At 42.8% G+C, this 14,653-nt stretch overlaps 1 protein-coding gene across 4 annotated transcripts in view; it reads left to right on the top strand.

Annotated features, from left to right (window-relative positions):
• Positions 1–14,653, top strand: part of LOC128534530 (NACHT, LRR and PYD domains-containing protein 12-like) — a 192,593-nt gene that overhangs the window by 126,985 nt on the left and 50,955 nt on the right. For all 4 annotated transcript variants that reach the window (XM_053508992.1, XM_053508991.1, XM_053508994.1 and 1 more), the window contains exon 8: positions 14,442–14,615. In XM_053508992.1, the coding sequence (XP_053364967.1) occupies positions 14,442–14,615 (174 nt within the window). The remainder of the gene's footprint in view (positions 1–14,441; positions 14,616–14,653) is intronic.

Here is a 14,653-nt window from a genome sequence, read left to right as displayed (position 1 = left end):
AGTTGAATTTCTTATAGGCAACAAAGAGTATAAGCTTATAGAACCATGGCAAGTAATTAACAGCAGGCACAAAGGGCCATATGCAGTAAAGACTGCTCTTGGATGGACACTAAATGGACCTCTTCAAGAATCGGTAGAGGAAAGCATGTATGACAACGAGCAGGCGAGTGTTACAGCCAACAGAATTTCCATCGAAAGTGTGGAACAAATGCTGATACAACAGTACAACCATGATTTTCCTGAACGGAATTGTGATGATAAGGCCGAGTTGTCACAAGAGGATTATCAGTTTTTAGACTCTGTGTCTAACTCGCTGCAGTTTACCAACAATCACTTCTACATCGGTCTTCCATTTAAAAAAAGCAGCTATTCAAATGCCCAACAACCGAAGTGCAGCCATGCAGTGCGCACTGAATCTCAAAAGAAAATTCAAGAATAACCATTCTTTTCACAAGGAGTATTCAAACTTCATGAACGACATGTTTGAAAAAGGTCATGCAGTCAAGACAACCTAACTTGTGGTGACTGCTACACCTCACTTGAATCGACAAGGTGGTCAAGTGTCCTCTTTAAAAAATAAAACTGTGATGTACTAAATTTTTTTTGGTGAAACATTTTTACACTTAAAAATATTGAGTAAATATAAAACGATATAAAAATCATGTAAAATATACTTCATGAGTTGGGTACAAGTCAGTAAAAAATTAAGAATACCTGAATAACTATATTTAGTACAATGATGTACAAAATTAAGTAAATGTAATAAAAATCAGAAGTTAATGCAAAGTGAAAATTAGTAAAATAATTGAGTAGATATAATTGAAATGGAAGGTAGAAGATACTGAAAATTATACTATTATTTAACAAACAAATGTGCTACATTTACTAAATATTTTAAGTCAATGAAAAAAAACAATACACACATTGCCATTTTTATTAAACATTTATTTGCCAAATTTGATAAGACATGAAGTCAAACTCAACCTGGTTTACATGCAAATGACATGTAACAAGATCATAAACAGAGAGCTGGATTTATGTTAGTAGTAAACAGTCTCAGAAACAATACTTCTGCCACAAGTATTATACAGTTAACACATGGAAAGTAGACTTTTGCATTAGAATCTAATGAGTCGCATTTTACATCTGAAAGATTGCACACCTTCACACTTCAGTTTCCTGCAAACTGTGGGATCCATACAAATGTGTGTGCAGACCTCAAATCTTAAAGAAGCAATGACAGTCTAAATGAACACAGGAGACTAAATATCCATGACCAACAGTACCATGCTTCACTCCATAATGATCAAAATTCCTTTTGATGATGCGACAAATGCACACAGTTTACACCGCCATCCCATAATGCTGGCACCTAAAAAAGGAACAATAGTGTACAAGTGTGACTGTTACTATAAAGTCTACCAGACTGGTAAAATATTAATTCCGTTCAAATACATACTTTTTGGACTAATATACATTATCACACTGATCTACGAGTGGTGTTTAAGTCAAAGCGGGACTTGTGATGAAAATTCTCTAAAGTGAAAACGTAAAACTAATTTGATTTTACGTAGCCCATTGCTGGTAAAATTCCGGTGAACATTCCAGTGGATTGCTTTTACACAAAACAGATTGCTTTGATCATTTTTTACTTTAGTTAATAGAAAATCTAGTATACTCGAATGGAAAACTTGTATAGTCTAGACTTATTATAGGTAAAGTGAAATATTTTAAGCCTTGTTTTAATTTCTATCTTTGATTTAATGGTTACACATTTAATACTTCTGTAACATTTAAAAAGTTGACATTTACCTCTTGTTTAATGTCCATTCAACTTCTCTTCATTAGTGGTGTTGGTGCTGTGAAAGAGATATATAAAATGTATAACATGTTTCACACAAACACAAAATCAATCAATTTTAGTTTCTTTTACTTACATATTAGAACATACATAACATTGTAAATATAATATTTTAATTTCATATTACTTTCTCCCAATTCTTATTCTGAGAGAGATGTTGTATTTTCACTAAATCTTTATATTTCATAGCTTTAGTTACTAGTACAGTACTTAGCACATTTATTTTATAACATCTGCTGCTGCGTGCTTAGTGTTTAATCATGTTAAAAATACTCATATACAGTAACGGATAAAACAGTGCCCGAACCCGGACACTGCACCTTATTTCTGCTGTTTAAACCTGCTTTGGTCCGCGTTTCCTCCTTAAAGTGTTGGAGTGACCGAGCAGACTCGCGGTTCAGTGTGTGAGGTGTGTAATGTTACACACGCGGTAATTATTTGAACATGCTAATTTTATGTCCTCTCCACAGAGGATTTGGCTGCGCAAAATTACCGCATTTGGCGGGAGAAATTCAAATATTGCGGCACAACCGCGGCCGGTTACACCGAGAAACCCGGACACACACGCGCTTCTGCTCGGTGTTTAATCTCTCCTTTTACACCAGAGTTTAAGTGTCTGTATTAACTGCGCTTTAGCTGAGCAGTTTAGTGGTTGGAACAAACAAGCTAAATCACACTGAACCCCAGGACTGGCCTGTTGTTAGCTACTGTATCGTTAGCTCTGGAGCTCGGCTGTGACAGGATTCAGAACAGTAACTTACACCCTATATAGTTGTGTATGTGGGCAGACAGTCATTATTTCAGTAACTTGTGTTAGGATTTGTAAGGAGTGTTCCAGAATGTTCCAGGTGCTTTATGTCCATTCTCACATCCTCACAGCCTTCTTGTCTCTGATGTTATAGCAGACTTCCCATGAGCACTTGCACAGGGCAATTTACTCAATTATTTAAGTTTTTGTTTTTATACATAAAGAATATTGAGTTGGAATGAGTGATAATCGTAGTTCTTGAAACTAATTAGTACAATTACTCCATTAACAGATATTTTGATTAAAATGTATCAAAAAGATTAAGTGCATGTTAAAAATATAATTAAGTTAGTGAAATGCTAATTTTTACTAGTGAAGTAAAGTTAAATTATAGTGTAAATTTAAGACAAAATTAATAGTTGTTTTTTTTAAGCATTTATTTTGATTTGTCTAACTCAAACAATCATGTATGTGACTTTTAGAGATTTTATTAAGGTAACATAACCTTTTTATAACTGTGAAATTTACAAGGCCACAGAATCATTTTTTAGAGTGTGGTATATACCTCACCATGATGGAGATGTGGAAGCCATGTACTATCAGGTGAGAGTCCTGGAAAAGGACACAGACTTGCTGCGCTTCCTATGGTGGCCGAATGGAGATGTAAATCAAGATTTGATCGAGTACAAGATGGTCATTCATCTGTTTGGCCCAGGTGCCCTTGGGGTGCAGGGGGCCCGTGGAGCCCCTAGCCCAAAACAATTTGCAATGCTTATCAACAATGTATTTTCGTTTGTCTATTTTAGAGGGCCTACATTCTTTGATCCTCTGCCTACAGGGGCCCCTGACTCTATAGGAAAGGCGTTTGGCTGCCAAGGGCCATTAAATTGTGGTGGTTGTGCCAGCTGGTGGTGCTGGTGGTGGTGGGGGGAGCTGTGCTTTCAGGGGGCCCCCGGCCCTGCTATAGGAACTTTAAGGGAAATAGGTGCATGGGAGCCTACTTTTAGAAGGCCCTCTTAGGCCCTCCTTTTATGGTCCTGGCTTCTGGGTACCAGGGGGTCCTAGGGAGGATGGGGGCTTTGGGGGATTTTAGAGGGCCCTCTGATTATGAGGGCCCTACTAGGAGGCCCTAGGGAGGAGGGTATAGTGTACCTTTAGAGGGCCATCTGATTACAAGGGCCCCTACCAAGGGGGCCCCTGGCTTCTGGGGGGAGGGGGGGAGGGGAGGGTAGCGTGTTAACAGCCTTACAGAAGGCCCTCTGACTAGGGAGCGGTAGCATGGTGGGATGGAGGCGGTTAACCTGCCCGCTGAGTGGCCCCCAGACGAGTGTAGCAGTATAAGAGTTTGACCAGTGTAATCACTCCCAGGGCTGTAGTGGAGAATAAACACAAGTAAACACGGTTTACCCACCTCTAAAATTTCAGAATTAGAGTTTACCCACTTCTTAATTAATCTAAATGCACATCATAGTATAGTTTTTATGCACAAAATGTGATCACAGAATTCGTAGTTCACCCACCTCTTATTTTACCACTACACCCCTGATCACTCCGTTCTGTACGGGGATATGGTACACAGGTGGATTCTGGCATGGTTCAGCTGGACATGGTACACATGTAGTGTGATCACTAACCAAGCCCCAGCATGGCTCTCACTATACGTTCACACCTGGAGAGATCAAAGCGAACTTGTTGCCAAGGTCGTTGAAGAAGCTTTGTTGTTGAATTTGCTTTATTCACTTTGTTCGCTCATTGGAATATTTGATTTAGCCTGTTACCGTGGGGCGTGGGTAAATCTATATATTAGAAGTGGTTTTCACCGAACCACGTCATAACTGATTTGACAGAAAATTAAGCAATTTAAATGAAGAAAAGAAAAGAATTATATCGGCGTGCGGTAGACGTTTCTAGTGGGCATTCCCAAGTTGAAATCATATGTTTTTCTTGTCGTGGCGCAATGTGATTTTTTTGTTTCAAGCTAACACCCGGCCACCTATCAACTACATGAGCGCACTTCTCCACAACATTCTGACAACCCACATGTAAACCTGCTGTTTATCTAAGTTATTGGTTTATTAAATATGACATGGGTGGGTAGTATTTGTGATTTTGCTTACTTTACCATTTCATTCTGTTGGTGTCCTTGAATTTATTTATTCTTGGCCCTGCGCATGATATGACTGCCCCCTAGCTACGAGGATGTATTTGTCTTTTTTGGGAAAGCTGCAAAGGAACAATTGCAGATTATAACAGGTACATGGCATTTTGGTTCACTTTTATAGACATTTGCATTTCTATTTCAAACTAGCACATTCAGGATAATTCAAACAAATAATGTTTGTTATAGTACAATCTGGTTGTGCTATGTTGCTACCTGTCTTTATAAACAGAGATGGGTAACCTGGTGCTAACATTAACGTGAGGTAATGCCATTAGACTGTACTGATTATAATTTGAGATCCAACTTACTGTATCAACTTAAGACACCTTCTTTTTACTTTTTCTGAGGTAAAAAGCGGCAAATGATAGTTTTGTCAACATCATTCTGCTTTTACATCATTCTGCTTTTTCACTATTTTGGACCCACAAGTGGCATGATGACGTAGCAAGTAGCCTTCCCAGAAAAATTAAATGCAGGCATTTTTTTTTTGTAGGGGGGGGTATCTTGCGATCATTTTGCCCAGGGGCCCACGCAACCCATAATCCGTCCCTGTACACGACTGTTTGAAGTCTGTTTCGAGCCATGATCAAGCAGTTGCATTATATAACAATCTCACCAGTCGTGTCTTACTGACTTCTATTCCTGAGAGTGAAAGAATCAAAGACATGAGAGACTTGGATTTGAGTAAAGATGCACTTCCTGTCGAGAAAGCTCTAGGGGTGTTGTGGTGCATCAATTCAGACACGTTCAAGTTTAAGATTAGTTTAAAAGAGCAGCCTGTGACCAGAAGAGAATTCTTGTCAATTACTAGTTCAATTTACGACCCCTTGGGTTTCCTTGCACCTGTTATACTGCCAGCCAAGATCTTAATGCAGCAGTTGTGCAAAGAAAAACTCACATGGGATGACGACATTCCTGAACAGTTTGCAAAAAGATGGAAGGCCTGGCTACAAGAGTTGCATCAATTGTCTAAGTTCAGTGTGGCAAGATGCATAAAACCAGTTGACTTTGGAGTTACTACTACAGCCCGACTTCATCACTTTTCAGACGCAAGTGAGATGGTATATGGAACTGTCTTATACCTCAAGTAAATGCTGATGGACTCACACATTGTGCGTTTATGATGGGGAACTCTCGTGCAGCACCCCTGAAACAAACCACTATTCCGCGAAGGGAATTGACTGCGGCAGTAGTTATTGTGAACACTGACAAAATGTTGAAAGGCCAACTGGAAATGGAGTTGCTGGACTCTATATTTTGGACTGACATTACAACTGTTTTGAGATATATTGACAACGAAAAAACCTTCGTTGCCAACAGAATTGCCATTATAAGAGAGTCAACCAAGCCACAGCAGTGGAGGTATGTCAATACTTTAAAAAAATCCAGCTGATTCCACCCTTCACTAATGTAGGAGTTGACTATTTCAGACCCTTAGATGTCAGACGAGGTAGAAGTATCGGTAAAAGATATGGCGTATTGTTTACTTGTCTGACAACAAGAGCTGTGCATATTGAAGTTGTGCAGTCACTGAATACAGACTCCTGTTTGAATGCCATTTAACGCCTTGTGTGCAGAAGAGGCCAGGTGTGAGTCATGAGAAGTGACAATGGAACAAACTTTATAGGTGCTGAAATTGAATTGCGTAAAGATATCCAACAGTGCAATCAGTCAAAAATTGAAGGCGTTCTCATGCAAAAGGGGATACAATGGATATTCAACCCACCTTCTGGATCTCATTTCGGTGGAATATGGGAACGGCAGATAAGATCAGTCAGAAAGATCCTGAGATCTGTACTGAAAGAACAAACACTAAATGATGAGAGCTTGCATACATTCCTGTGTGAGGTGGATACAATAATGAATGACCGACCCCTTACCACTGTTACATATGATCCCACAGAACTGGAACCCCTGACACCCAACCACCTGCTCTTGATGAAAAGACAGCCAAACCTGCCTCCTGGACTTTTCAAAAAAGAGGATATTTATGCGTGTCGCAAGTGGAAGCAAATTCAGTACCTTGCTTATTTGGACTTATTTTGGAAGCGATGGGTGCGTGAATATTTGATCTTGCTTCAGAAGCGTCAAAAATGGTTTCAAGTGGGAAAAAAACCTTTCGATTGGAGATGTAGTTCTAATTATTGATGAGTCCTCTCCAAGAAATTCATGGGTCGTCGGACAAATCACGAAAGTGTTCCCTGATAAAAAAAGGACTTGTGAGACGTGTGCTGGGTAAAACTAAGACCAATACACTGAAAAGACCCATTGATAAGTTGTGCCTCATATGTGAAATGGACTGTTAATTATGTCATAACTAGTTATGACTTTTTCTTTGGTACGCACAGATATGAACACTCCAAGGCAAATAGTATACATTTAGTAGGTTTAAAGTGATAATTAATGTGAATGGTAAAACTACATGGCTCTATGGAAAAAAAAAATAATAATAATATTCAGTCTCCCTGCCTGTCAATTAGGGGCTGGAAATGTAAGAGCAATATTTGATTTTTACGATTCTGTTGTTGTGTTTATTTGAAGTTTATTAGTTAAGCATTCATTTATGACAATCGTAAGCTGTTCTGTGACGTCATTTCATAATTGTTATGTCGGAGATAGGACAGACGCAGATGCAGTGTTATAACTGAAATATATTTATTTGTTTTTCTTTTATAAACTAACAACAAAAACAAGAAACAAACTAAAGGTTCAGCCCAATCTGTTGCAGCTTCCCACGCTGGGTCTGCAGGCGGGCCGTGACTCTCAGCAGTCTTTATCTATTCCGGCTGCTCCAGACCCCGTCCTGCAGACACTTTTACTCCTGGGGGAAGGGGACAAAGTCATAAGCATTTGCACTCTTACAACACAAAAGACACAGGTGCACAACGGTGAACAGACAAAGGGCTATGGGCTCGGCTGGTATATATAGAGACACACAGGGGTAGACACAGGTGAACTTGGTCTTGTGCTAATACAGATACAGGGAGACAAGTACACACGTAGACACACTAGGGGGTGACAAAGCTATGGCTAGTAATCCGGAGACCCAGATCTCATGTACCGATGTTACAGTACCCCAACCCCCCCCCCAGGTCCGGCTTTCCGACGAGGGTGCGAGCGCCCCCTCCGATTGACCGGAGGGAGTCGGGACCCAACGGCCTGATGGAAATGCCGGCGGGCGGGTCGGCCCGGTGGCCGCGGTGCCGGGCGATCCGGCCGAGCTTGATGGAAATCTGTGATGAGTCCTTTACTCAAAATGTCTCGGGCCGGGACCCAGCTCCGTTCCTCCGGGCCATACCCATCCTAGTCCACCAAGTACTGGAGGGAGCCCGCTCTTCTCCGGGAGTCTAGTAACTCTCTTACTCTGAATGCGGGGGCGCCCGCTATTTCCACAGCCCCGGGGATCGAAGGCTCTGCGACCCCTCCGTCCAGGGGTCCCCGAACCACCAGCCTGAGAAGGGAAATGTGAAAAACAGGGTGAATTGAATGCCTTGGGAGTTGTAACTTAAATGTGACAGGGTTTATTTGTGTGAGAATGGGGAATGGAACGATGTATCTGGGAGTGAGTTTCTTACATGGGAGGTTAAGGTGAAGGTCCCGTGTCGAGAGCCATACTCGATCCCCTACCTGAAGCGGCGGACTTTCCCTTCGCCGTCTATCGGCAAATTTTTTAAACCTACGAACTGCTTGGGAGATCTTGGTTTGCGCTTCCTCCCATACTTTTTTCCGCTCGTTGAAACCACTGATCCTCCACTACGAGATTTGTTGTGTACCCTTTTGACACCGGCAGATCCATCACAAAGTCCACTGCAATGTGGGACCACGGTCTGTTTGCTTGTTGAATGTACTCGAGGTTCTGATGGTCAGTGAGTACAGTAAAGGGGTGTTTAGCTCCCTCCAACCAATGCCGCCACTCCTCTAACGCCGCCTTTACTGCTAGCAGTTCACGATTACCAATATCATAATTGCGTTCGGACGGATTTAGTTTTCGTGAAAAGAAGGCACAGGGGTGGGAGTGAGTTTCTTACATGGGAGGTTAAGGTAAAGGTCCCGTGTCGAGAGCCATACTTGATCCCCTACCTGAAGCGGCGGACTTTCCCTTCGCCGTCTATCGGCAAATTTTTTAAACCTACGAACTGCTTGGGAGATCTTGGTGTGCACTTCCTCCCAGACTTTTTCCGCTCGTTGAAACCACTGATCCTCCACTACGAGAATTGTTGTGTACCCTTTTGACACCGGCAGATCCGTCACAAAGTCCATTGCAATGTGGGACCACGGTCTGTGCGGCGTGGGCAGGGGCATTAATTTTCCAACTGGCAACCAGCGGGGACTCTTGGTTGCTGCGCAGACTGCACAAGACGAAACTACTGTTTTCACGGTTTCCCGCAGTTTTGGCCACCAGAACTTTAGTTCTAGCAGGTGTATGGTGCGTGACACGCCGGGGTGGCCAGATGATTGACTAGTGTGAGCCTCGATCGTCACTCGCTCACGTAGTGGCTCCGGAACGTATGTTCGATTCGGAGGACAGCCTTGAGGCACGGGATGTGACCGTGTTATTTGGGCTATCTCCGAATCGATGTCCCATACGATCGGAGCCACCATGAGTGTCGTGGGGGCAGAATGGTTTCTGGATCGGAGTTTCGATCCGGCGTCGGATAATAGCGGGATAACGCGTCCGCTTTCTTATTACGTAAGCCGGGGCGATAAGTAATAATAAGTTGAAAAAGCGTGAAAAACAGCGCCATTCAGGCTTGGTGAGAGTTTAGTCTCTTTGCTTGTTGAATGTACTGATGTCGAGGTTCTGATGGTCAGTGAGTACAGTAAAGGGGTGTTTAGCTCTCTCCAACCAATGCCGCCACTCCTCTAACGCCGCCTTTACTGCTAGCAGTTCACGATTACCAATATCATAATTGCGTTCGGCAGGATTTAGTTTTCATGAAAAGAAGGCACAGGGGTGGAGTTTTTCTGGGTTGCCGTGGTGTTGTGTGAGCACCGCTCCCAGTCCCACCTCCGACGCATCGACCTCTACTAAGAAGGGCTTCTCTGGGTCGGGTAGCTTTAACATAGGCGCAGAAGTGAAAGCTATTTTGAGCCGCTGGAAGGCTGCGCGTGCCTCCAGCGGGAACTCGCGCAGCCGCTGTGGTTTCCCCCTTAACAAGCTTGTGAGTGGCGCTGCCACCGTGCTAAAGCCCCAAATAAATCGCCAGTCGAAGTTAGCGAACCCAAGGAAACTCTGTAGCGCCTTAATTGACTTAGGTTCCGGCCATTGTTGCACCGCCTGGACCTTGGCTGTCTCCATCTCGACCCCCTGTGGTCCTATGCGATAGCCCAGGAATGCAATCTCCTTTTGATGGAAATCACATTTCTCTGCCTTCGCATAGAGCCCATGTTCACGCAGCCGACGAAGGATGGCTGTTACATGACGGACGTGTTCGGCATATGACCGCGAGTACACCAAGATATCGTCTGAGTATACTATGACATAACGGTTTAACATATGTCGAAACACGTCATTCATGAACCCCTGAAACACCACAGGTGCGTTTACCAGTCCATATGCCATTACATTGTATTGGTAATGCCCAGATGTCGTGCTAAATGCAGTCTTCCATTCATCGCCCTTACGAACACAAACGAGATTGTAAGCGCTGCGGAGGTCGAGTTTTGTAAAGATAGAGGCGCCGCGGAGCTGGTCGATAGCGGCCGGTACCAGGGGCAGTGGGTGCTTGTACTTTACTGTTATTGTATTTAGACCACGATAATCAATACAGGGCCTAAGGCCCCCCCCCCCCCCCCTTTCTTTTCAATAAAAAAAAATCCGGCCGAAGCTGGAGATGTGGACCTCCTGATGAGCCCCTGGTGGAGAGCCTCACTCACGTATTCCTTCATGGCACGGGTTTCCACCACGGACAATGGATAAATGCGCGAGCAAGGTGGTGTTTTCCCCGGCAGGAGCTCAATCGCGCAGTCCCACGGACGGTGGGGGGGAAGTCGTGCTGCGGCTCTAACACTAAATACATCTTGAAATGCTTGGTACTCCGATGGCACAGTGACCGATGTTTGGGCGCTTGGACTTTCTATGGTTGTTGTTTGGACCGTCGAAGCTGATGGTGTACACAATTTAGCGCATTTAGGATGTGATGCGTGATTGAGCCCAATCAAAATTAGGGTTATGATAACTGAGCCAAGGGAGGCCCAGCACGACGGAATGGTCCACCTGAGGTAGCACAAAAAATTTTAGCTCCTTGGTATGACCGGGAAAAGTTAAACGTAGGGGCACGGACATAAGTTCAAGAGGCGACTGTTTTAATTTTCGGCCATCTAGAGCTTTAACTGAGATCGGGTATGGAAGCTTCGACACTGGAGCTTTTAGCTCGGAAAGAAGTGCTGATGAGACGAAGTTACCAGCCGATCCCGAATCTATTAGTGGAAAAACAGACACAGTGTGATTATTATAAGACAAACTGGCATGTAAACAGAAGGAGTGATGAGTGCGAGGAGGTGTGTGTGTGGTTACATTCAACAAGGGACAGTTGCTGACTCTGTGCGCTCCCCCCCCACAGTACAGACACAATCGTGCCAATCTCCATGGGCTCCGGATGGCTGCTTTCGCGCGGGTCGCTGGGGGGTTTGCTGAGGCTGTCGCGGCGGCCGTGGTCAGTTCATTCCGCGGAACTCCTCGCGGGGAGGGGTCGTCGTTGACCGCGGAGGTACTGGTCCAGCTTGATGGCCAGGCTGATACAGTCGTTTAGTGATAAGCCGGTGTCGCGACAAGATAGTTCCAGTTGGAGCTCGGGTTGCAACCCGTCTCTAAACCTGGCCAACAAGCTCTTGTCACACCAGCCACTCTCCGCGGCTAGGATGCGGAATTTCACCGCGTAGTCCGCGACCGTCTGATTACCTTGCTTCAGCCTCAGCAGTTGTTGCTCCCCCGATTTTCCGTGGTCGGGATGATCAAACACCACGCGAAAGGCTTCGAGGAACTGCTCATAATCCGCCATCACGGTCCACACTGTTGCCGCCCAGTCCATCGCTGGACCTGTGAGCTGCTGGGTGATGAAACTGATTTTCTTTCTGTCCGCGAGCTCCGGATAATCAGCCAGGTAGAGCTCACAGGCCAAGAGGAAGCGCTTACATCCCTCGGGATTCCCCGCATACCTTTCTGGGGGGGCGGCGCGTGGCGGAGAGTGTGCAGAGCGCGGCCGAGAGGCGGGGGCTTGGTTCTATCGGAGTGAGAGCCGTTCCACGCCGTATGCCATGTCGCAAACCGCCTGTGCCAAGGCGTCAATCTGCCCCTGCTGCCGGATAATATAATCCAGCGTGGGTGTCTCATCTTCCGCCAGAAGCGTCCCTGCTGCGTCTATGTGGGTCTGTTTATCTGTCATGTCGGAAATAGGACAGACGCAGATGCAGGGTTATAACTGAAATACAGGTACAGATACAGGGGGACAAGTACACACGTAGACACACTAGGGGGTGACAAAGCTATGGCTAGTAATCCGGAGACCCAGATCTCTTTCCCCCGAACTGAGGTGGTACCAATGTTACAATAATTGCGAAGTTGCATGACTTTTATGCACGGTGAAGTTGTTTGGATACGGAAGTTGTGGAGAACACAAGCCTTGACCGTAATCAAAAAAACGTAATAAGATACAGCAAATAAGTTGTTGTAACCATAGTGGATTTATGCAAGAAAACTGTAAGTGTTGAACATTTGACGTTAAAAAAATAAAAGAAGAGACAAAGAATTCATGGACACCCGAGTTGTGAGTAAACCAGTTCAATAAGAAAGGTATGCGTCAGAACTTGTGGAATAACATACAGTACACAGTAAATGAATAATTGCAATTGCTTTACATTTGAGCACTCATGTGTAAATAGCTTTTTTTATTGTATATACTACCATATCATATATTTGTGTCTAATACTTTTTTGTTCATATTTTACATTACATGCAGTTTGTAATTTACTTGCAATTGTACATTCTGTATAAAATGTAACCTACGTACTGTATCGACAGTACTGTATAAGCATTTAACTACTTCAGCAGTGAATGAGAAATTTGGTCTGGCTTTTAGATAGTCCTTATTTGATATAATTTTTATTCTCTATATCCTTATCGAATATAGTCCTTCAGAGCTAGCATTGTTTCAGAAGATTCTGTGGAATCTATTCTCGCCTTTCATTTACGATAAGTGTGAATTTATCAAACTGTGTGCGCTGTGGGCAAATGCTGTAGGAGGGTTTTAGATGAATTAACAAGAACAGATGTCTTTGCCTAAATTTAAATTTTCGCAGCAAAACATAGATAGATTAAAAAAATACAATAATTAATAATAGTAATTAAATCAGACTTAATAGTTGGATTTGATAATTTTCTTTTTATTTACGATATGGGGGAGTATGTCTGCAGTTTTATTAATAAATCTGCTCATATCTGCACACGCATTTGTCAGCCTTTTGATCAAAAACTTATTTTCACTTTGCAAAATGCAGTGTTTATCGTTTGGTGTATATTTAAAGTGCATATACACAATAAAACAATGTTGTTTTGTGCTAACATCATACATTTTTGTATTCTTTGTTGTACTTCGTCTTTTTGCACACACGCATGGGTGCATTACAATAATAATAACAATAATAATAAATTAGGAGCACGACTACTACTAATAATACTAAATGAAAAAAGCGCAGTCAAAGAAGTATCATCATTGAAGCAGAAAAGAAAGTAAAGAATAAATACATATCAGTAATAACAGTTTGATTTTATCACGTTTGAGCTCTGTCGCTTGCTGTCATTGGGCGCCTAAGAGAGAGAACACATTTTTGTTTAAACACAATATTTCAGTTTGAAACATGACCCCCTACAAGTAACAAACGGCATTTTCACAGCTTGCCGCGCACTGCACACTCAGCTCATTGTATGTTTGTTTTTCAGATTACATTAACAGTTGATTGTGTATCTTTTTTAGTACAAAAAAGGTAATACGATCTTTTAGTCTGCAAGTTTTTAGGTAAAGAATCTCTACCTTCCAGCAACAGCAATACGCCACAGACAAGCATAGGGAAAAGCATCAGATCTTTTTTTATTTTTTTTTATCATATTTGGCCTGGGTCCTCATGCATTTAACCCAAGCTGGTACTACTATCGGCCCTGGTTAAAATACACTTTAAAGTAAAAATCCACAGCCTTAAATGCTGAAAAATTCAGTTTAGTAAACAAGGATTTGCCCCCAAAACAGAAAGTGGTTGCTCTGATGCGGTAATAAATCTGAATGGGAAAATCTGAAATGGTGATACATTCATTTGGGGAGGAAGAGAGAAGAAAAAAAATGCAAAAATAATAGACTTAAATCTAATGACCTGAATGTGCTGAATGACAAGATCATTAGCTGACCTCATTTTATGGCCGCATAATTGTGCTGAGCCGAGACCTGACCAAGAGGCAGTCTTAAGATCTGGGCCTATTTTGGCTGGACAGGTCTAAGCTTAGCAACAATATGTAACAATAAAATGAAGTTAGCTGTTGAGCTGCATGTATTGAATGACCAGGTTATTACATCATAGTTAATGAGAACAAACCGATGAACGTAAAAATTCTCATATTGTTCTAATTATTTTGCCAAAAAAGTAAGTGTGTATCTAAAGAGTGCCATTGTGTCTCTCTACAGATTATATGAGTGTGGTGTCTCCGATGAAGGCTGTGCTGCTCTGACTTCAGCTCTGAGATCAAACCCCTCACACCTGAGAGAACTGGATCTGTCCTATAATAATGTAGGAGACGCTGGAGTGAAGTATCTCTCTGCTCTACTGGAGAATCCTTACTGTAAATTGGAGAAACTCAAGTAAGATCATTTCACAGAGTCACTTGACCTGCTCCTCA

The sequence above is a fragment of the Clarias gariepinus genome, chromosome 12 (assembly GCF_024256425.1).
Source record: "Clarias gariepinus isolate MV-2021 ecotype Netherlands chromosome 12, CGAR_prim_01v2, whole genome shotgun sequence".
NCBI lineage: Eukaryota > Metazoa > Chordata > Actinopteri > Siluriformes > Clariidae > Clarias > Clarias gariepinus.
This window is presented reverse-complemented; position numbering and strand designations above follow the sequence as displayed.